The following is a 21,323-nucleotide window of genomic DNA, read 5'->3' as shown; positions in this document are numbered from 1 at the left end:
GGATTCTGCTCCTGCTTGGGGATTTGCCTTACAGGATCCCCTCCATTGGTCACCTGCTCACTGCAGACACTGATGTCCTTCCCTGTCACAGGCCTAGTAGGACCAGGAAGAACATTTTTTTCATGTATGTCTCATTTTGCACAGTGAACAACAGAGTGTCCGAGTCTCTTCCACTTCTCCAGCAAGCCTTCAGCTCTAAAGGCTAGCAGGAACCTCCACTCCTCATCCGTCACTATTCTGTCCTCTCCCCTCTCTCTCTCCTCTCTGTCTGTCCGTCTCTTAAAGTTTCTTAAGACTGAAGCCCCAAAGGGAACCCTACCAAATGTTGCCATTTCCTGATGAATTGGGTCAAAGTCAGTAAAGGAAATAGAGGTCACCTAGAAGGATCAAGTTACTTCTATTTCTTATTTTCATTTATGAGTTTTTTTTTAATATATACTTTCTGTCCATTTTTAAAATGTCCTCAGCACCTTGATAAAAACATAAAGGCATACATGTCACCCCTGCAGGTGACATGGAGCCAACAAAGTAGCTGAGTTTCTGATGAAATAATCAAGACTCAGGAACGTTAGCACTGAGATTTGGCTCAGTTAGCAACGTGCTTGCTCTGCAGGCACCATGACCCAAGTTCAGTCCCCAGAACCCTCGGAGAAATGAAAGGGGAGGGAGCCTATGCTCTGCTCCTGGCAGTGGGGAGCCAGAGACAGGAGGATCGCAGGAGGATCGCTGGGGCTCGTGGACCAGCCAGCTTAGGTCAGTTGGTGACCTCTAGGTCTGTGAAAGCCCCTATCTCAAAGGAGGTAGATGGCATTTGTGAGGATGATATTTAAGTTTGTCTTCCGACCTCTGTATTCACACCCATACATGTGCACACATGTACATCTGCACTCATGTAACAAGGAAGGTAAATTAACGTTTGTTTTGTGGTGAGTTTTAATGTGTCATTCACTATTCTCAAGTCCTACACTTACGTTCCTTCAGTCTCCAAGTCTCCTTGTGATTTTGGTATTGTCTCCCTTTTAGTAAAAGGAAGATTAAGCTTCCAGGAGGATACCAGACCCCTCACTCCTCACACCTCACCCCACTGCTAGTCAGTAACACTGGAACAGTTGGTTCCTCAGATAGAAAGCTGCAGCCTTGCTGCCCTGCCACATGGAAGGTTCCTCTCAGAGGAGATTACACCAAGCCCAACCCAGAGAGATTAAATACTGGTTAGTGTAAAAGCCTACATCTGTGTTGAATGAAGAAGGTGCCCCTCCCCCACCCCTACCCCCCACTGACATTCTGTTAGCTGGACAGGTTCACACTCACAGTCACCAAAACCATAGTGGGAACATTTTAGCCAAGAGCGAGCCACTATATCAGGTAAATGTTAAAAATAATTAACAGGAAAGAAAAGACACAGAACCTCCCACCTAGGTGATTGATGGGAACTCACTAATTGGCATCTTTCCTTTTCTTTTCTTTTTTTTTTTTGTTTTTTGAGACAGGGTTTCTCTGTGTAGCTTTGCGCCTTTCCTGGAACTCACTTGGTAGCCCAGGCTGGCCTCGAACTCACAGAGATCCACCTGGCTCTGCCTCCCGAGTGCTGGGATTAAAGGCGTGCACCACCACCGTCCGGCCCACTAATTGGCATCTTTTCAATCACTGTTTTCAACCTGGTTCAAATCCAGCTCACTCACAGGGGTGTTGTTTAGCTAAGGGTCTTGAAATCAAGATGTGCTATTACCCACAATTCCCTTTGGTCCATTTTTGTGATTATCAAGCGGAAAATGTGTTTCTAGCACCCCACGTTCTGTGCTCAGGACCCATCAGTCACATATTTTGTTAATCGGTTTAAATGTTGATGATAGTCTTACCAGTTTTAAAACATTATGTTTTCTTGTTTCCAAAGTGTTAAGACGTGTGTCACAGAGCGGCCTCAGATCCCCAGCTGCACTACAAGTAGCTTGTGTTGTTGCTTCCAGTTATTACCAACTCGGAGATTTCTGTGGTGGGAATCTTGTGTTTTTCAAGACAATCACCTTCAGAACAGCTTGACGCCTTCCTGTGTTAAGGGGTGTCACCCACCCTGCCATTCAGCACGCCCTCCATACACATAACACTTGGGATGTCTCTCTCTGTCGCCTACACTCCTAGAGTGACATATGTTTGCAGTTCCTCTTGGTGGAGAGTACACCATGCAGGCAATCCTCTGCATTCATGTTGCATGTCTCTCTCATAGACAGCAGTGCCCGTATCATGGGATGTCCAGTGCGTAGAAGCATGGCGTCCATCTTTGGCTTGCAGGACGATGGCAGCAGCGGTTCTCAACCCCCTTTTTAATATGCCTTCGCATGCCGCACAGTCCTTGTTCTTCTAGTTCCCAAGACAAATCAATTTCTGTTCAGAATATAATAGATACCCGTAATATCATGCTCTCCCTGGAGAAGGGGATTTTAGTTGTAAAAATCTTCTAAAGGTTTGCAGGAGAGATGGCTTCCTGGGTAAAGCACTTGCCATGCAAGTGTGAGGACAAGAATTTGCATCCACTGCACCCACATGAAAGGTGGGCAGACGTGGAAGCCTCATCTGTCATTTCAGTATTTGCAAGGTAGAGACAGGGATCTGGAAGCAAGCTGGCTAACTGGACTCAACTGATCAGTGAACTCAGGGTTCAATTGAGAGACTTGCCTTAATGAATAAAGTGGAGAATGATCAAAGAAAACACCCAAGGCCAACCTAGGGCCTCCATGCATAAGCACAAACTCATGCAAACGTGCATATACACCACACACACACACACACACACACACACAAGATTTCTTTATAAACGGTTTTGGCCATTCCCGTTTCCTTGTGTGTCTATGGATGCTGTACCCGTATATTTTATTAGCCACAGCTGGAAGTACTCAAAACTGTGCTTGAGCTGAACATGTAAAGACTCTTTGCTTTTATTATTTCCTAAACAAAACAGTGTCCTGCTTATTTACATAGAGATTATGCCCAGTTGGGGAACATAAGTCATCTAGAAATAATGTAAAGTATGTGGGCAGAGGGGCAGAGGTCATGTTTATTTACCTTCACTATGTTATTTCACCGTTTCGTGTGAGAGAGCTTGGTATCCACAGGGAGACTGGAACCTGACACAGAGACACTGGAACTAGCCGTTCCCTATTCCCTCTCAGCTCATTTTCTTCAAGTACCCAACAAATCTGCTCCTGTATCCTAGACACCCTTGCAAAGAGGCCTCAGGTCTTCCCCGTGAAAAGCCAGTGCTGGGACATGGTTGTTGCAACACTCCTCAACCCCGCCTGCTACTTCCTTCTTTCCTGGCCAATCCTGTGTGTTTTCCCATCTGGGAACACTTCCCAATACTCTTTATGCCTTCTTTTTGAGCATCTTGACTGCTCCTGAGAACACCACCCATTTTCCTCCTGGGTCTTACACTATGCTGTCAGTCCAAGTGATGCTCTAAGTGGAAGACAGGATTGTAGCCGTGCTCACTCTAAAGCGGAGACACGTGGTCCTGTCTGCATCCCTGGAGTCCCTTGGAGACGGAAAACAGCGTACACCCACTGCAGTGCATTTGGAGAAGTCCCAAGAATCTGGTTTTTAAGAGAGTGTCATCAGTCAACTGTGGGGAAACCAAATTGTGAATTTTCTATTTTTAGATTGTTCCACTAGCTAATCTCTTTTGGTGACATTTTTCAGTGTTGAAATCCTAGCATGGATTAAATCAAACAATTTATTGAAAGTATTTTAGATTAAGGTTGGGTTTTTTTTTTTTTAAACCCAAATTCTGTATGCCTGAATGACATTGCGTAGTTACGGAGTGGAAAATGGTGTTTTTGTGCACAGGGCGAGTCTCAAGAGCTGGCAGAGGCTTCACTGTTGGGCCCCACTGGAGAACTTACAGTCTGAGCTCATAAAAACAAGAAAGAGAACCTCCCACACAGGAGCTGAGCAGATACCAGGTTTAGAGTGCACGCTAGTCTTCTCTGGCCCCTGTGATGTGTGGCCCCACATGTGACAGCTTAAAACAATACATATTCTGAGTAAGAGCTGACTTGGGCATCACTAGGCTAAAACCTAGGTGTGGGTGAGACTCCTGGGGTAGTCTGATTCTTTGCTTTCTCCAGCATCTGGGGGCCTGTCCTCCAGAAGGTCAGAGCTCGCCCCCACCTTCAAAGCCAGCAACTTCGCATCTATCTGTCCTTCTGCCTCTGGATATCTCTGACAGCAACAGGGAAGGTCTCTGCTCTGAAGGATCCATGGAGTTAGCTGGGGCTTACTTGGTTAACATAGGTTGAACTTTCTCCATCATGATCCTTAACTCAGTTCCATCTTCTAGGTCTCCTGTTGCTATGTAAGGCAACATAGCAACAGCTTCCATGGGTTAGGATGCAGAAGTCTTTGTCTTAGAGGTTCACAGTTGCCTTCAGAGCCTACTCAGAGGCATGATGTCTCTGACATAGCCCTTTCTTATTCAGGATTGGGTAGGTAGACGTGAGTTTGTATAAGGCAGACCCAACCCCAGACTACCCTGAGACAGGAAAGTTGGGTTCTGTAGCCACCCTCTTCTCTCTTTAGGGTCATTTCCAATGACATTGTCACTCTTCCCTTTTTGACCCTCCTTTAAGATGGAGATCATGTGCTTTTGGCTAATAACCTTCTTTGAATTGAGTCACGTAACTCTTAGCTTACCCCTTCCTTCCCCTGTCAAAATACTTGGAAGACTCATGCAATTAAAAATGCCACATGAGCATGCATGCCTCTTCACATTATTGCCGTCCATCCAATTATTTTTACTATCCAACCCAGGAAACATAGCTTCTTCCTAGATTGCAAACCAACCAATACTAGGAACGGAACTGTCACCAGTGCAGGGGAATAGCTACAATGTATCAGTGTTGGCCAAGGCCAGGCCTCTTTGCAGGTACTTAAACTCATTAGATCCTCACATATAGATAGCAGTGAGAATGTTACCCAGCCTTCCAGAGTGCTGTTGAACTTTGGGAGGTGCTTGAGATCATATTGAATAAGGGTTTCAGGCCGTATGTGGGCTGGGGATGGAGTAGATTTGGTATAGTACTTGGCTATCTGCCTGCTATCTTAGTGATGGTTTCTACTGCTGTGATAAATACCATGACCAAAGCAGCTTGGGCGGGGGAAGGGTTTATTTCAACATACAGTTCTGTATCACAGTATGTCCTCAAAGGAAGTCAGGGCAGGGAGGAGCCTGGTGGCAGGAAGGCACCTGGAGGCAGGAACTGAAGCAGAAGCCACGGAGGAGTGCCGCTTCCTGGCTTGCTCAGCCTGCTTTCTTACAGTCCCCAGGACCACAAGGCCAGGGATGGCACTGCTTATGTTGAGCTGGGCCCTCCCGCCTCCGTCATCAATCGAGAAAATGCATCATAAACTTTCCCACGGGCTGATCTGATGGTGGCATTTTCTCGAGTGAGGTTCCCTCTTCCCAAATGATTCTAGCTTTTGTAAAGTTGGCATAAAATCAGCCAGCACATGTTGCATGCACGAAGCCCTGGGTTTGATCTCTGGCATTGCGTAAACTGGGGCATGGTTATACATGCCTCTAACCCTAGCACTCAGGAGATGGAGACAGGAGGATCAGAAGTCCAGACTCATCCAGTATATACTCAGTTGGAAGCAAGAAATAGTTGAGACTCTGTCTCAAAAATAAGCATAAACAAAACCCTCATCGAGTCTTTTTGACCCCAAAGCTTCCAATCTTCCTGAAGGGAAGTACAATGCTACCACGTGGCTAGCATCATTCTACTTCCCCTTGCAGAGAATTTTGGAGCAGAAATCAATAGTTTAAAGAAGCCAGCCTACTTTTCTTACACGTGGTGAACCTGGGCCCAGCCACACCATGCAGCATAGCCTTTTCCCTCTGGGTTCAAGGAGGCCCTTTCTATTTCAGCCACCCACAGCACCTTGACCTGTATGAGCAGGGAGTTCAAGTGTGAGGATGGAGAGGCCTGCATTGTGCTCTCCGAACGCTGTGATGGCTTCCTGGACTGCTCAGATGAGAGTGACGAGAAGACCTGTAGTGGTGAGTGACAGCCCCACTCTCCAGTTACTGTGGGGGCTTCTAGCTAGGACCTTTGGAACTTTGTCCCCGCTTGAAAATGTGCTCAACCTGGGAGCGCCAAGTGAGGGGAGGTGTGGTCCAGTTTTGATTGACCACGCAGCCAGCTCTTTCCCGGGAGTGAAAGGCCTCCTCGGTGTGTGTTCCCCAGGATCTCTACCCTTGCTGATGTACACACCGTTGCTCTCACAGAGCCTCATGCGGCAGGTGGGGTTAGCTCAATCCTGCTGTCTAGAGTGCATGCCATCCTTCGACCCGCAGCATCTTCTGTTGAGGATCAAGTTTAAACTGATCAGGCGCGGGGGAGGCAAAATGCATAAGTCAATATGGTAGGAAATTTGGAAAGGTAGTGTGGGGGCTGTAGTCACACTTTCTGGCATATCTTTCTGTATAATGATTGTGTTCTCTTAATAATTTAGACCATAGTGGTTCTACCTCAAAGGAGTCCTTTGAAATTCAAGGATTTGTAAGACAGAACTTTAATTTCTCTCTCTGTTTCTCTATAGATGAGTTAACTGTATACAAAGTACAGAATCTTCAGTGGACCGCTGACTTCTCTGGGGATGTGACTTTGACCTGGATGCGACCCAAGAAAATGCCCTCTGCTTCTTGTGTATACAGTGTCTACTACAGGTGGGTCCCAATTCAGCCACAGTCACCGGCGACATGGGATGGATGCCCTGGGAGTTCTCCTGTGCTGTGCACGGAGAGCTCCTCTGTAGCTGGCTTCTGCGTCTCTGTCACCCCACCCTCACCACCTTTCTGTGACACTGTCTTCCTTGCTTTGGTCAGAGTGGTTGGAGAGAGCATATGGAAGACCCTGGAGACTCACAGCAATAAAACAAGCACTGTCCTGAAAGTCTTGAAGCCAGATACCACGTACCATGTCAAAGTCCAGGTCCACTGCCTCAGCAAGGTGCATAACACCAATGACTTTGTGACCTTGAGGACTCCAGAGGGGTGTAAGTATGGTAGCTGATTTGTTTGTGTGTGTATATATGTGTGATCCTGGAGGCTGAGCCCAGGGCCCTGCACGTGCCTGAAGGCACCCTACCACTGAGCTACACCCTGAGTCTTTTTTTAATTTTATTTTGAGACACGCACTAATTTGCAGCCTGCCTCAAACTTGCTCTGAAGCCCAAGCAGGCCTGGAATTTGCCATCTTCCTGTCTCTCTTTCCCAGGTAGCTAGGATGACAGATGTGCACTGTCACACCAGTTTATAATGTATTTTTAAGTGTTGTGTATTTGGTGGGTGTGTGGGTATGCACACCCACACGTGTACACACCTTCTATGCTTATGTGGAGACCGGATGCCAATGCTGGATCTCTCTGTCATGTTCTCCGTCTTAGTTTTTGAGATAGGCTCTCTCACTGAATGTGGACCTCACTGTTTGGGCTGCCTGGCTGTAGACACTTGCCACCATGGCCAGCTTTACATGGGTGCTGGGCATCTGAGCTCAGGTCCTCATGCCTGTGCAGGAAACACTTTACCCAGTGAACTATTTCCTAAGGATGCTGTGGACTGAAGATGTGCTTATCCACACTTTACATGTGTGAGGAGGAGCGTGCCTGATCCATACTTGTGTAGACATGCTGTTCTGAGGTGCTGAAGTTAATCTTCTTTACCATGGTCCAGAATGTTCTTCTTCTTTTTTAATGTCTTGTCTAGTTTCTGCTTCTGTTTTCCTTTTCTGAGTACTTCCTGTTACCCAATACTTAGGATGTCCTTATCACTTTAATATGAGGCGTGCCAGTGTTTTGTTGCTAAGTTTTAAAGAACTCACCAAATGGCTAAGTTTTTAAAAACTTAAATTCTAAGAGGGTTTCCTACCTGCTCCTCCCTTCAGAGCTGATGGCACAGGTCTGCTCTTTCTCCCATTTTCCCCACTGCTGGAGCGTTTTGAATATACTGTCACCGAACTCATGAAGGAGCCTGCTTTAAGTGATCACATTCAGCTGGATGTAAGGTTTCTGTGACGGGAAATCAGTCTCCTTCCTCAGGAGTCACACCTTTGGTCCCCTGCTTTGTGGTTTGAGAGTTTGAGGTGACTGGGGCTCTCATGAACAATTCAAATCTCAGTGCAAAGTTCCAAGGACCAGACCAGGACACACGCACATGCGCGCACACTCACACACACACACACAGACACACACACACACACACACACACACACACAGACACACACACACACACGATGACTCAGCCTGCCTAAGCAATTCCATAATGCAGCCTGGCAGACTTACAACCTATGGAGACATTCTGGGAAAAGAGGAGAGTGTCCAGTCAATGTGAAGGCCGAGCTGCCAGCGTTTTTAACAGAAAGGCTCCAGTGTCCTCCGGCATCCTTTCTTGTCCTTGCTTTAAGCTCGGGAAATTGTCCTGAGTTGCCTACTGTGCAGACGGATTTTAACCTCTGGTTGGTTCCTTTAAATTTTTAAAATACACTTTTAATTTTTACCTATCATAAAGATTGTACACGTGTGTGGGGTACAGTCTGACAGTCTACCACATGTGTACAATGTATAATGATTAGATCATGGTTACTAGGCTATCTGATCACTCCACTTGCTTTATATTTCTTTGTATAAGGGGTGTGCAACCTCCTCTCTGCTATCTATTTAAGATATTCACCTAATCTTTGTCAACACCCTTGTCCTGTGCTGTTGAACATTAGGCCTTCTTCCATGTCCACCCCCACCCCTCTTCTCTCCAGCCCTCCCCCAGCCCTCCACTCTTGCAGGCTTGGGAATCACTGGTCTCTGCACATCTGTGAGATCATTCTGCCATGTCTGTGTGTACGTGAGAACAGTCAGTATTCATCCCTTGCAACTAGACTTGATTTCCCTCAATAGAATGACCTCCAGGTTCATCCATGTTGCCACAAATGGCGGGATATCATTCTTTATGATTGAGTAATATTACACTGTATGTATGTACCACATTTTCTCTCTTTGTTTGTCCTCTGATGGGTGTCTGTGTTGATCTCACACCATGGCTGCTGTGACAATTGCTGCAGAAACATGGAATGTAGGAATACGGATTTCTCTGACGATGTGTACCCAGTAGTGGGGATGCTGGGTCATGGCATAGTGCTAATGCCACCATTTGAGAAACCACAATGCTGTAGCAGGTGATGTTCTCACCGGTGGTGGGTTCTGCCATCTCTGCTTCGGTTGACTTCTTGTCCTTCAGATGCTTAGCCGCCGTTACTGGGCTGAAGGATATCTCACCTCCCTCGTGTTTGCACCCCCCTTCATGAGTAGGGACGGTTTTTCATAAACTTTTTGGTCATCTGTGCATCAACTCTGGAAATCATTTCTGTGGAGCTCTTGGTGTGTTTAAAGCCAGGCTGTTGTTACTGTTGTTATTCTGCAGTTCTCTCTTCACCCTGTTGCTTGTTCTCTGTAAGGAAACCTCTAAGTGTGCTACGGTCTCGTTACACAACTTTTGGTTTTGTTGTCTGTGTTGTTGGGGCCACATATAAAGCCAGCCTTTCCCCAGATGAGTGTTCTGAAGCATTTCCCCCGGGTTTTTACATTTAAAAAAAAAAAAAATGAGTACTTTCCTAGTAGGGGTGGTTCACATTTTAAGGCTTTGATCTGTTCTGAGTTGATTTTTGTACATGGTGAATCAATAGGCTACAGTTTTCTTCATCTGTAGATGAGTCTCCAGGTTTCCCAGCACCATTTGGTGAAGAGGGTCCCCTCTCCCTTGTATGTTTTGGTTGCCTTGTCAACAGTCCGTGGGCTGCAAACACGTGGACACATTTCTGACTTCCTGGTTCTGTTCCGTTGCTTCAGGTCTCTTTGGCTTCTATGTCTGTATGGTGTATTTTGAGATGAGACTGCTGTCTCCAGCCTTGCACTTTTCTCTCGGGATTGCTTTGACTTTTGGGCTGTGTGTGTGGGAGGAGGTGTCTTATGGTTCTGTGTAATTTAAAAAAATATTCTTCAAAGTTCATACATGTATACGATGTATCTTGATTTTATCCACTCCTCACCTCTCCCACTCTCCAACTCCCCCCGCCCAGTGAGCATTACGAATTACTTTTTTTCTTCCTTTTTTTAAGTTGAAAATAGATTTTGTTTCATACAACATATTCTGATTTTGATTTCCTCTTCCCTAACTCCTCCCAGTTCCTCCCAACTTCTCCACCCACCCAAATCACCTCTCTCATTATAATACAAACAAGTATCTAAAATAATAATAATAATAATAATAATAATAATAATAATAATAAAATAACAAACCAGAAAAGGACAAAACAAACGAACAAAAAGAAAACCAAAGAAAAAGCACAAGGAACATGTATAGATGCAGAGACACACAGATTCACACACACAGAAATCCCATAAAACACAAAAATGGAAACCATAATGCTTACATAAAGAACCTCTAGGGTAAAAAGAACAAAGCCCTGAGAAAGCATTAGGAGACAAAGAAGCTCCCCAAATGGCACAGAGTTCATTTTGTGTTGCCATCTGTACTGGGCCTGGGGCCTGGCCCAAGAGTGGTTTGTATGGTCTGTTAGAGAAAGCTAACTTTTTATTTGTGAGAGGTTATCAGTCGGAGATGGCTGATGGGTTAGGAATGGGGGCTTGTGTCCACTTCTCCTCCCAGTGCTGGGACCCCACCTGATGCAGACCTTTGCAGGCCCTGTGCACGCTGCACAGTCTCTGTGAGTATGTTCATATGTGTGTCAGCCCTGCTGTGTTTAGAAGGCCTCGTCTCCTTGATGTCCACCATCTCCTCTGGCTCTTGCAATCTTTCTGCTTCCTCTTCTGCACCAGTGCTTTTTTTCTATTTCTGTGGAGAATGTTATTGCTATTCTGGTAGGGATTGCACCGGATATGTGGATTGCTTTGGGTAACAAAACTATATGGATAATAGGAGTTCTTCCTATCCAGTTTCTGGTCTTTTCTTCAATCTCTCTCACCTGTGTGTCAAATTTTTTCATTGTAGAAATCATTAACCGCCTTGATTAAATTAGTCCTAGCATGTTTGGGAAGTTTTAAGCAGGGTTTCTTTTAAACTACTTAGTTGCTGGGAGATAGGTTTGTTTTATTTATCTGTTGATTCTTATGCAATATAATTTTACCGCATTCATATATCAGTCCCCACTCCTTCTTGGTAGAGTCTTTCTTTTTTGTATGCATATGATCAAATGATTTAAATGCAGGGAGAACTTGACTTTTGACTTGTTTTCTAGTGCCGGATGCCCCTCGGAACCTCCAGCTGTCACTCAACAATGAAGAGGAAGGTGTGATCATTGGGCACTGGGCTCCGCCCATGCATACCCATGGCCTCATTCGTGAGTACATTGTAAGTACTGTCCAGACACTGGTGTGTGTGTGTGTGTGTGTGTGTGTGTGTGTGTGTGTGTGTGTGTGTGAGAGAGAGAGAGAGAGAGAGAGAGAGAGAGAGAGAGAGAGAGAGAGAGAGAGCTAGAGTTTTCTGGGTCCCTTTTGTCACCAGGAGGTGATTTGGTGTTGTGGAAAACGACCCATTCAATAGGACACTGCACATCTGTCCAATTTTTTTCCCCTGTCGCTGTAATAAAATATTCCAACAAAGGCAACTTAAGGGACCAAGGTTTACTCATAGTTCAAGTGTATAGTCCACAATGGCAGGGAATTCAAGGTCATAAGAGCTGACGTGACTGGTCCCATTGCATCCACAGTCAGGAAGCAGCAATGGGGTACCTGTGTTCAGCACTTCCTCCATTTATACAGCATCCATCCCAGAATGCTGTTCTATCTGTACCTTAGTTAACCTAATCCAGATAATCATACACGGGGATGCCCACAGCCTTGTCTCCCAGGGGATTCTAGGTCCTCTCAAGTTGACAATTAATACTAGCCATCCCAGTGCCCTATCTTTCCCTGTGTGCGTCTTTGCAAAGTATTAGAGGGGCCTGAGCTCTGGTTACCCTTTACTCAGGCTGAGCTTCCTCCTGTAGGTGGAATGCAGCAGGAGCGGTTCCAAGATGTGGGCCTCCCAGAGAGCCGCCAGCAACTCTACAGAAATAAAGAACTTACTGCCCAACGCTCTCTATACCATCAGAGTGAGTGTCGACATCCTCGTCAGCCACTGACCAGTCTTAGAACACAGAGAGATGGCTCCCGCTTGTCACCTCTATGTTTACGTTTAAGAAAGGAGTGTTGGTGTTCTTGGAAACACCCAGTGCCTGGTCTTAAAGAGGGAAGTTGAGCTTCCCCCTCAGATGGCCTAACTTGCCGTGATGCAGCTCCGACTTCTGCTTCTGGGGTCTGTCTTTTCATGCACACCTCTTTTCTGCTTATCATTACCTGCAGGATGCTACAGTGCTAAGGGCATTTATAAACCTATTCCATGAGGTTCTTATGAAATGGAGTATTAATATATTTAGCAGAAAAGAAATAGATTTTGTACAAAGGATGTTTATTAAAGCCGTTCAGACACATCTCCTGGAGACTCCCTTGCACTGATAATTTCTCTAGGACTCTTTTTATATATGTGTATATGTGTCTCTATATGGATATAGAGCTTAGAGATCTCTCTCTCACACACACACACATGCACACACGCACACGCACACTCACACCTGCTCTTTAGAAGAATCTGGGTAACAATAGATCAGTAGAAATTTTATATTCTTAGGACTATTATAATCCTTCTTGCCTCTTGGTTCTCTTATTTCATTTGCTGGGGCCTCTGAATGTCCTGGGTCACTCTCTATATATATTCTGCCCTCACTGCTGAAGCCTTAGCCGTTTAGCTCATTCAGAATTCTTACTATATGGTGTACTGCTTTTATTTCCTATTAACTCACACTCTGATTTGAAAAGGTGGCTGCAGTGACTAGTCGCGGGATAGGAAACTGGAGCGATTCTAAATCCATCACCACCATAAAAGGAAAAGGTAAATGATTCAGTGCTTGCGGATTTAGAGAAGAGAGAAGCCCTTTGGAAATGACCTTCATTGAGCTGGAAAGGAGAAGCCTAGGTTAGAAAGCTTTTCCGAGCCTCCTCTTCCCCAGCCCAGGCACCCTTTGGCGTTACAAAGATGTGAAGTCTTTATGGGCGGCCACTGAGTATATTCTTCCTCCAAGCACTGGTTTGCAAAGGTCGTTATGCCAGTCCCTCTGTGTGCTTGTGCACAGACATTTGTGCCCTCTCCCTTGGTTACATTGACAAGCTATGTCAGAGTTAGGGAGTGGCACATGGCACCACAGCTGACCCTTGGAGCTCGTAATTCACTGCTCTGCACACGAGCTTATCCAACTGGTCCCTCAGAATAGCTGCAAGACAAGGGAGAGGAAAGTGGTGTGTTACTTGCCCTAGAACACACATAAATGGCAAAGCTGGAACTAGAACCTCACGTACTGGACTCCAGAGCCTCCGCTCCTAACCATCCTGCTGCACACCTCCCCTGGGCTGAGATCCCTGTACTGGGCTGCTCTGCCTCTCAGGAGGATGCTCCGCATCCTGCATGTGTGTCTCTTGGGGCTGAGCACTTGGCCATTTGCTTTCCCTCCATCCTTGGTATCTAGTGGGAACGAAACGCTCAGATGGAGGGTGGGTAAACTGAAGCATCTTCATGAAGGGTCCTGGCCCCCACTGAGCATTGGATGGAAGTCCATCTTTCTGAGCGGTCTCCTCAGCACAGCTCTGACTCCGGAGACTTTCACCCCATGGCCTGACAAATATTAAAACCAATTGATTGCTGTGGCGTGGGATGCGATTGGGTGATTCTGCTTTCTTTCATCTGAGCCTGGGAGGAGCTCTCAGCGATGAAGATTCGCTTCACTTACTCTAACTTCTGTGGGATTGTGGCAGTCAGGGTAGGAGGCAGCCAGAGTTAATGCTGCCCGCCGGCCAGTGGGCAGCATCCAGCAGGTAGTAAAGAGATTGTGAATTCACTCTCCTTGAGACCCTATTGTCTTATCATTTCTCTCTACAAAAATCTGGGCTGAAGTATACAGACCATCCAAATCCAAAAAGGAGGGACTTTGGAAATCCCCAATTCAGTAGGCGCAAGTCAAATCTGCATTTGAAAATGACCCTGAGTCTAGTTCCCTTCATATTCTTCCGTGTGATATTGCCGAGTCTCAGCTCCTCTCCCGTGTTTTGGTCAGGCTGTGCGCAGAAGGTAGCTTCTACCCCGAGGCATCTGTGCCCTGGGGTCTTAGTGACTTTGGAGGAAAGATGAACGACAAAGGCAGCCATGATGCCAGCCAGGTTCATTCAGGATGAAGGCAGCAGGTTAATGCTGGCTCCAGTGAGAAGGCCGCCCTGTGTGGAGTGCTTCTTGTGTGCCGCACACTGTGCCTTTGGTTTTATGTGAATCCTGTGAGTGAAGAAGTATTGCTGTCCTCATTTTGTACCTGAGGGAACTGGGCTCTAGAGAGTCATGAGCTACCCATGGTCACCATGATTGTAGTCCATGCTGGCTTCCCCTTAGCACTGTCTGGCTCTGAGTTGGCTGCCCGAAGCTTCTCAGAGCCTTCCTCCTGGTCCTTGTGGTTTTTTTCAAGCCTGGTTTTATAACACGCTCCATCATCTGATGGGGCCTCCCTAGATTTCAACATGTCTTTTACCCAAACTCCCTTGCTTTGCCTTTAGAAGGGCTGTGTCCTGAGGGTTAAATACCCAGTTGTCACGAGTCTTCTGATCATGTTGGATTCTGGGGCTCCTTTAGATGACACTAGGCTCAGCACTGTCACCTTTCTGCTGGGCAGGCGTTCTAGCTGCAGGGCTGATGCTCATCAGGAGGGCATGGGGCCTTTCCTCTTGTCCGTGCTCTCCTTGTGCCCCCAGCTGTCAGCTTGAGCTCCCATCTGTGGAGCATACTAATTGCTCATGAAGCAAGACTTCACTGAACAGGGAAAGGAAGGGGACAGTAGCTGTGCACTTGGCACTGTTAACTTTCCCAGCTCTAGGCTGCATGAATGGTTTTCCAGTTAGTGTGTGTCAGGGGACAAGAGCTCGAACTCAGGTTTGCCAAATTCCAGAGGCCACCTTCCTTCCCAGCCTGCAGCACACGTATTTACAACTTACAGTTTCTCCTTCAACAAGTCCCATCCTTCAGTAGGACGTGGGGGAGGCTGGAACTTGGTTCCTCATAAAGACATCACTGGCAGGGATCCTGACCCTTCGTGAGCCAGGCCGAAGCTGGGCTGTGTGGGGACACTGGCACAGTGAAACTTTTCTGTTCAGTCCAATTGCCAGGTCAGCTGACCAGCTTGCCAGGATTGTGTCTTCAGCAAGCAAGGGTGGGCCCGGCCTCAGTCAGGGCAATGGGGGTAGAAGGGATGGCTGGATAAAGGTGTGCGCTTTATTCCCTGACTACAAGGCCACTTTGTCTGTTGAGATGACAGCTGTGAGGTCCCGCCTTCCTCACTCTCCATGGCGTGGTTTCTCTTTGACTCCTTGTTCTTTTCAGTGATCCGAGCCCCGCATATCCACATTGACAGCTACGATGAAAATTCTCTGAGCTTTACCCTGACCATGGATGGTGACATCAAGGTAATATGGAGTTCCCAGACTGGCAGCTGGGTGGGGTTTTCCTTTGTGTGGGAACTCATATGTCTTAGTGCAGGGAGATTAGGAGACATGAAGGACCTGGTCTATTGGAGCTGAAATACCAGACCCGGGTTGTTTCCTTTCCCCCATGAAGAACAACTTGAGTCTCCACATGTAATTACTCTGCCTCGGCCTGGTGCCTTTCTTCTTTAACCATATAATTAAACTATTCACAGCTCCCAGTGTGCAGAAAGACTTGATGTGAACAGAATATGTGTGCCCTATCATTTTCAGCTTTATTGGATTTCCTGGTGCTCAGTGCTAATGTTGAAGTTCCCATTGTGGTAGAGCAGGTTTCTTGGGAGAATCAGATGCCTTGGAAACCCATCTGTCATGTGTCTCTTATGTCCACCCAGTCACTTCTCGTGTGCCACCACTGGTCCCTCTGAGCACCCGTCAGCATAGCCTGCTTATCTGTCCCTGTGATCTTTCAAATTGAAATCCACTTCCATAATTTTGTTTCCCATCTGCTGGTTTCTCATCCCATCCCTCTCCATCCATGATGTTGTGGCAGGGTGGTCTTCAGGGTCCTTGTGCCATTCACTTAAGTACATTTACTATCATGTTCTTAACTTCAAAGAGGCCTATTAGAAGTATGGAACTTTGTAGTGTTGGTCATGAAGACATTTTTTTTTTCTTGTTGTCCCACATGTGATGGTTTTTAGTTCACAACCTTCTCTAATGGAGAACTCTCAGAGATGGTAGTCTTTCCTGATTCTGTGGGCCTTTGTATTGACCTCTTGACCTTGACTAAGAGGTGAACCTGAGCTGAGGTGTTCCCCCTAACTGGCATTTACTATAAATAACTGAATGTATTTAATGGTAGCACAAATAGAAGCTGATGAAAAATCAGAAGAAACACCTGTCCACCGAAAGAGATGAGGAGGCAGCTGAGGAGACCAGCTACATCTAGTGTGTCAGGGTGTCCCCTGACTGTGTCAGCTGATTATGTCACATGCTTCCTGGTTCTTGGCAGGTCAATGGCTATGTTGTGAACCTTTTCTGGTCATTTGATGCCCACAAGCAAGAAAAGAAAACCTTGAACTTCCAAGGAAGCTCCCTGTCTCACAAAGGTAATGCCTTGGAGCTGCGCTGGTCTGTGAGCAGGGAGGAGTAAGACAGATCGGTGCTTTCCTGGGAGCAGGGCTTGTGTGTGTGGGGGGGGGGCTGGGAGACTGGGAATGGGTGGGGTCCTCTCTGGAGATGGTTGTGCATGGACAGTCTTTGCCCGTTGAGGATGCTGCCTGCGTCCTCCTACCTCAGGCAGAGAGTCTTTACTTGCTGGCTCCTCTAACCTCCTTCTAAACCTGGTGGCCCTCAATGGAAGCTGGGGGCAAGAGAGGAGGAGGAGCCTGTAAGGAGCCAGTGTAACTCCTGTAGATGATTTTACACTGTGTAAGAATCCAGACTCCATTACCTGCGTTCTTTCTGGTTTTACTCTCCCTCAGCTAGTAAGGGGTAGGGCAAGGCCTGATGTGTATTGGCATTCAGTAAAGATTTGTTAACTGCACAGATGGGCAAGCAGATGAGAAGTGGTCCAGTCCTCACTTAGGTCTGTGCAAACTGTGAGAGCCATTAAAATTCTTTTACCTGAAGATGGTCTCACAGGAAGATGTTAATGTCTTTCTAAGGGAAAACCTTCAATACCAAGAGCTGCTTGTGCGTGCTGTGAGCAGCTTGGGAGCTTCCTCCTTTCCCCCCTTCGGCCTGTTTGAAAAGGACAGTCAATCAGAGTTTTCGTCCCTCCTTGTTAGTCTTGTGAAACAGAAACCACAGACATGCTCTTGTCATTGCGGCCATCATCATCTCCTATTATTATTTCCTTTTGTCAGGTCTGGAGATTGAACCCAGGGCCTTGTGCATGCTAGGCAGACTCTCTGCAACTGAACTAGACCACAGCCCTTGGTTTTTCATATACCATATAGCCCAGGTTGGCCTGGCACTCACTTGTTAGCTCAGGCTGACCTCATGCTGGCAGCCCTCCCGCCTTAAACCAGTGGAGTGCTTGGCTCGTAGCTATGAGTTTAACTGGGGTTGGTTATGTACTGGGGCAATTTACCAGTGACCACACCACTGAAGAAAATGACTCCCAGCCCCCAGCACCATTACCTGCCAGTGTTTCCTGTGGCAGACACAGAAATGAATGTCCTCGTTCCCAGATTTTGAGACCCTCTCTGATTTTCTACAGTGGTTGGACTGATGGGTGTGAGCCTCAGGCCTCCTGTCACACAAGGCCAAATAAATGCAGGAGTGTTTTGCCAATTGTACATCCACACAGTCAGCTTTAGAAGTTACCTAGTCTTTAAGAGTTACGTGTGCTAAACAGCAGTAAAATATTAAATGAGTTTGCAAACTATTGAAAGGTAGGGTGTGCAAACCCAAGCAAATTCTTGGCTGTCACACACACACACACACACACACACACACACACACACACACACTCGCCACACATACACATCCCTGACATTCCCCTACCTTCTTTTCACAGTTAGCAATCTGACAGCTCACACGTCCTATGAGATTTCCACCTGGGCCAAGACAGACTTGGGGGACAGTCCTCTGGCGTTTGAGCACGTCTTGACCAGAGGCATCCGTCCACCTGCTCCTAGTCTCAAAGCCAAGGCCGTCAACCAGACTGCTGTGGAGTGCACGTGGACTGGCCCCAAGAGTGTGGTAAGTGGACAAGAACGACCGTCCCAAGTTTGTCTGAACCCTCCCTAAGTGTAAGCCCCTGGACAGCCACGGGACTCTTCCCGGTCTCTGCTCTTGCTTCTCATCTCTCCCCAAACACAAGCCACCTGCCAGCTCAGGGTTACCTTCTGAAGGGACCTGGCGTCCCAGCCAGCTCTGCATCCCTGACCTTGCTCTGCTGGCCTCGGAGACAGCTCCTTGATGTTTGTCATTGGGTAGACAGACCACTCATGCGGGGTGCCGTATTCATGCACTAAGGAACTCATCCTGGGTGGTGAGCTTGATTGAATTCTTTAATACAATATGGTTCTGCTCTTTCACATGCCCCACAGTGTGATGCTGAGCAAGAGACGGGGACAAAAGCCCAAGCCTTAGCACTTAGCACTCCCTTTTACCTTGAGGGAGAGTATACATACCCACAAGGAGACACTCATTCTCTGTTAATAGGCTCAACTTGGTGCAGGCCCACTTGTCCCACTGAGCAGTCCTCCATAGTAAGGTGTGGTCTACAGAACAATGGCGCGTCACACAATGCTAGAGCTTCTCTTTGCATGCCAGCTTGTAAAAGTCCCCTTGTTTGTGCCGTGCCCTGGCTCGTGAGTTCACTGGTCACACAGCCAGCTTTCATATGAGGCCCCCTGGGGGTGGCCTTCACCTGCTCCTGTCTCTTCACTGAGTACTCTGGCAGCACTCACGGTCAGCTTCTTCACCATCTCTTAGGGGCTCCTCTTGTCTCCTGACTCCCATGGGCTCTGGGAGCCCTTCCCCATCACTAGCTACCCTACCCCGTGTACCATGGGCTCTATTATAATGAGATAACCCTATGAGCACCAAGCCCCTACTGGGACCATGGCCTCCCATTTAAGCCTTGTGTCCCCCTTGTTCCTTCCTTGCTATGCCATATGCATTTGCTTTCCAACCTTGGATCCCCTCAATTTCTCTCTCCCCGCCTCCCGGTTAACTGGCCCCAGGAGGCCACCTTTCCTCTTTCATTATCCAAGCTCCTCCTTTTCCAGACCTTCTTCTGAGCGGAGTTACAGGAAGTGGCATTGTTGCTGGGACGCTGACATCCCCAGGCAGCCCCCTCTCTATGCCCAGGGTACCTGCAGATGTGTACCTTCAGGGACCTGGCCTCCTGCGCATATACTTGGGGGAAGAAGTGCTCTAATCCTACTTTCTCTTCTCCAGCGTGTTCCTTCCCATTTGAACTCACTCAGCTGTCATTCCTTGTTTAGTCCAGCTCCCTGGTTTGAGATCCCCTCAGCTTCCTACATGGACCCCTAGAGTGTGCTTTAAATATGCCCTTGGTCAAGTCAAGTTTAGGGCCTCTATTGCAGCGACACACTTTCACCCTGGAGAGGACACAGGCCTTGCCATCTCCAGCCAATGGTGTGCATCTGTAAGGTCATCTGGGCAGACAGCCTGCTGGAGGTGCAGTCATTGTCTGGATGCTAGGCTGCAGGAGGGCAAGAATTTAGGGGCTGTCCTGCCTTTAAAAGAGCTTGCTGGACCCTCCCACTGGGCACTTCTGCTTACGTCTTATTGGCTGACACCTGCTTATGTCTCATTGGCTGATACCTGATTACATCTCACTGGCTGACACCTGCTTACATCTCACTGACTGACACCTGACTACATCTCATTGGCTGACACCTTGTTTCTGGTTCTTTCAGCTTTCACAGTAGTAGGGAATGCAGACTTCTTCCCACCAGGGTTCCACTAAAGGAAAACCAGGAGGGTTGGGGTACCTGGCTGTGCCTGTACCACAGGCTGCTGAGATTCCCACTCTCACTCGACAACTCCCGCCCCAGCTTCTGACCCCTCAGCTCCCCTGTCACCGCCGTTGGATTGTATAATGTCACCCGTCTTTGGTAAGCCCTCTTTGCTCTGACACTTCCTGCAGAGCTTGGAATGGTAGCCAGCACTTCTCATTTGCTCTCATGATCGAATTGGTGCTTTTTTCCTCCCCTGCCCGTCCTTCCTCAAGAAGCAGCACTGTGAGAGGCGGAGCTGCTCATGCTCACCTTTGCAGGTGCACACACACACACACACACACATACACACACACATGTCCGTTCCCAAGTGAGATCGACATAGTAAAGGTTGAAGGAAGATTTCTCTGGGCGCTTTAGAACTACTTCCAAGGTCTCAAGTCGGCAATTTCAACCTGAGGGCATTGACCCATAAGCTGATCGCCTTTTCCCTTCTCTGCTTTTACCAGGTTTATGGCATTTTCTATGCCACGTCCTTCCTTGACCTCTACCGAAACCCTAGGAGCTTAACCACTTCGCTCCACAATAAGACAGTCATTGTCAGCAAGGATGAGCAATATTTGTTTCTGGTAAGCTTTCTGCACCAGGGAAACAGGGGTTCCTGTCTTTAAAGGAGATTTGTTAAGCGTTCGGTCTCCTGAGCGCAGCCTTAGTAGAATGGGGACCTGGGGACCTGGGGTCATCTTCTTTATAAGTTCCCACAGTCAGTTTCCCAAATGCAGCTCAGTGGTGGAGCATGGGTCCCTTGGTAAACGAATCACAATGCCTTTGTCAGAGTCCACTCCTAGCAATCCAGCGTCTGTATTGTTACACGTGTGTGTGCCAAGACGTGGAAGAAGGTATGTGGGCTGCCATACTCTGTTTTCTGCTGCTGAGATAAACACCACGTCCAAAAGCAACTTGGAGCAGAAAAGGTTGATTTCATCCTACAGGTTTAAGTCTATCACTAAAGGAAGTCAGAGCAGGAACCTGGAGCCGGGAGCTGATGCAGAGGCCATAGAGGAGTGCTGCTTACTGGCGTGCCTCTCGAGGCTTCCTTAGGCTGCTTTCTTATAAAACCTAGGACCACCTGCCTGGGGTGGCACCGCCCACAATGGGCTGGGCCTTACCACGTCAGTCATCAATCAAGAAAATGCCCCACACACTTTCCCACAGGTTAAATGATGGAGGCAGTTCCTCCACTGAGGTTCCCTCTTCCCAGATGGC

General features: G+C 47.4%; 1 protein-coding gene across 1 annotated transcript in view; it reads left to right on the top strand.

Moving 5' to 3' along the window:
- The window catches only part of Sorl1 (sortilin related receptor 1), a 167,345-nt gene that overhangs the window by 134,871 nt on the left and 11,151 nt on the right, over positions 1-21,323 (top strand). The window contains exons 33-42 of the mRNA XM_059267669.1: positions 5,921-6,052; positions 6,595-6,721; positions 6,881-7,050; positions 11,301-11,413; positions 12,051-12,155; positions 12,919-12,991; positions 15,515-15,597; positions 16,631-16,727; positions 18,143-18,327; positions 20,567-20,686. Of these exons, the coding sequence (XP_059123652.1) occupies positions 5,921-6,052; positions 6,595-6,721; positions 6,881-7,050; positions 11,301-11,413; positions 12,051-12,155; positions 12,919-12,991; positions 15,515-15,597; positions 16,631-16,727; positions 18,143-18,327; positions 20,567-20,686 (1,205 nt within the window). The remainder of the gene's footprint in view (positions 1-5,920; positions 6,053-6,594; positions 6,722-6,880; positions 7,051-11,300; positions 11,414-12,050; positions 12,156-12,918; positions 12,992-15,514; positions 15,598-16,630; positions 16,728-18,142; positions 18,328-20,566; positions 20,687-21,323) is intronic.

This window comes from Peromyscus eremicus, chromosome 7 (genome assembly GCF_949786415.1).
Source record: "Peromyscus eremicus chromosome 7, PerEre_H2_v1, whole genome shotgun sequence".
NCBI lineage: Eukaryota > Metazoa > Chordata > Mammalia > Rodentia > Cricetidae > Peromyscus > Peromyscus eremicus.
This window is presented reverse-complemented; position numbering and strand designations above follow the sequence as displayed.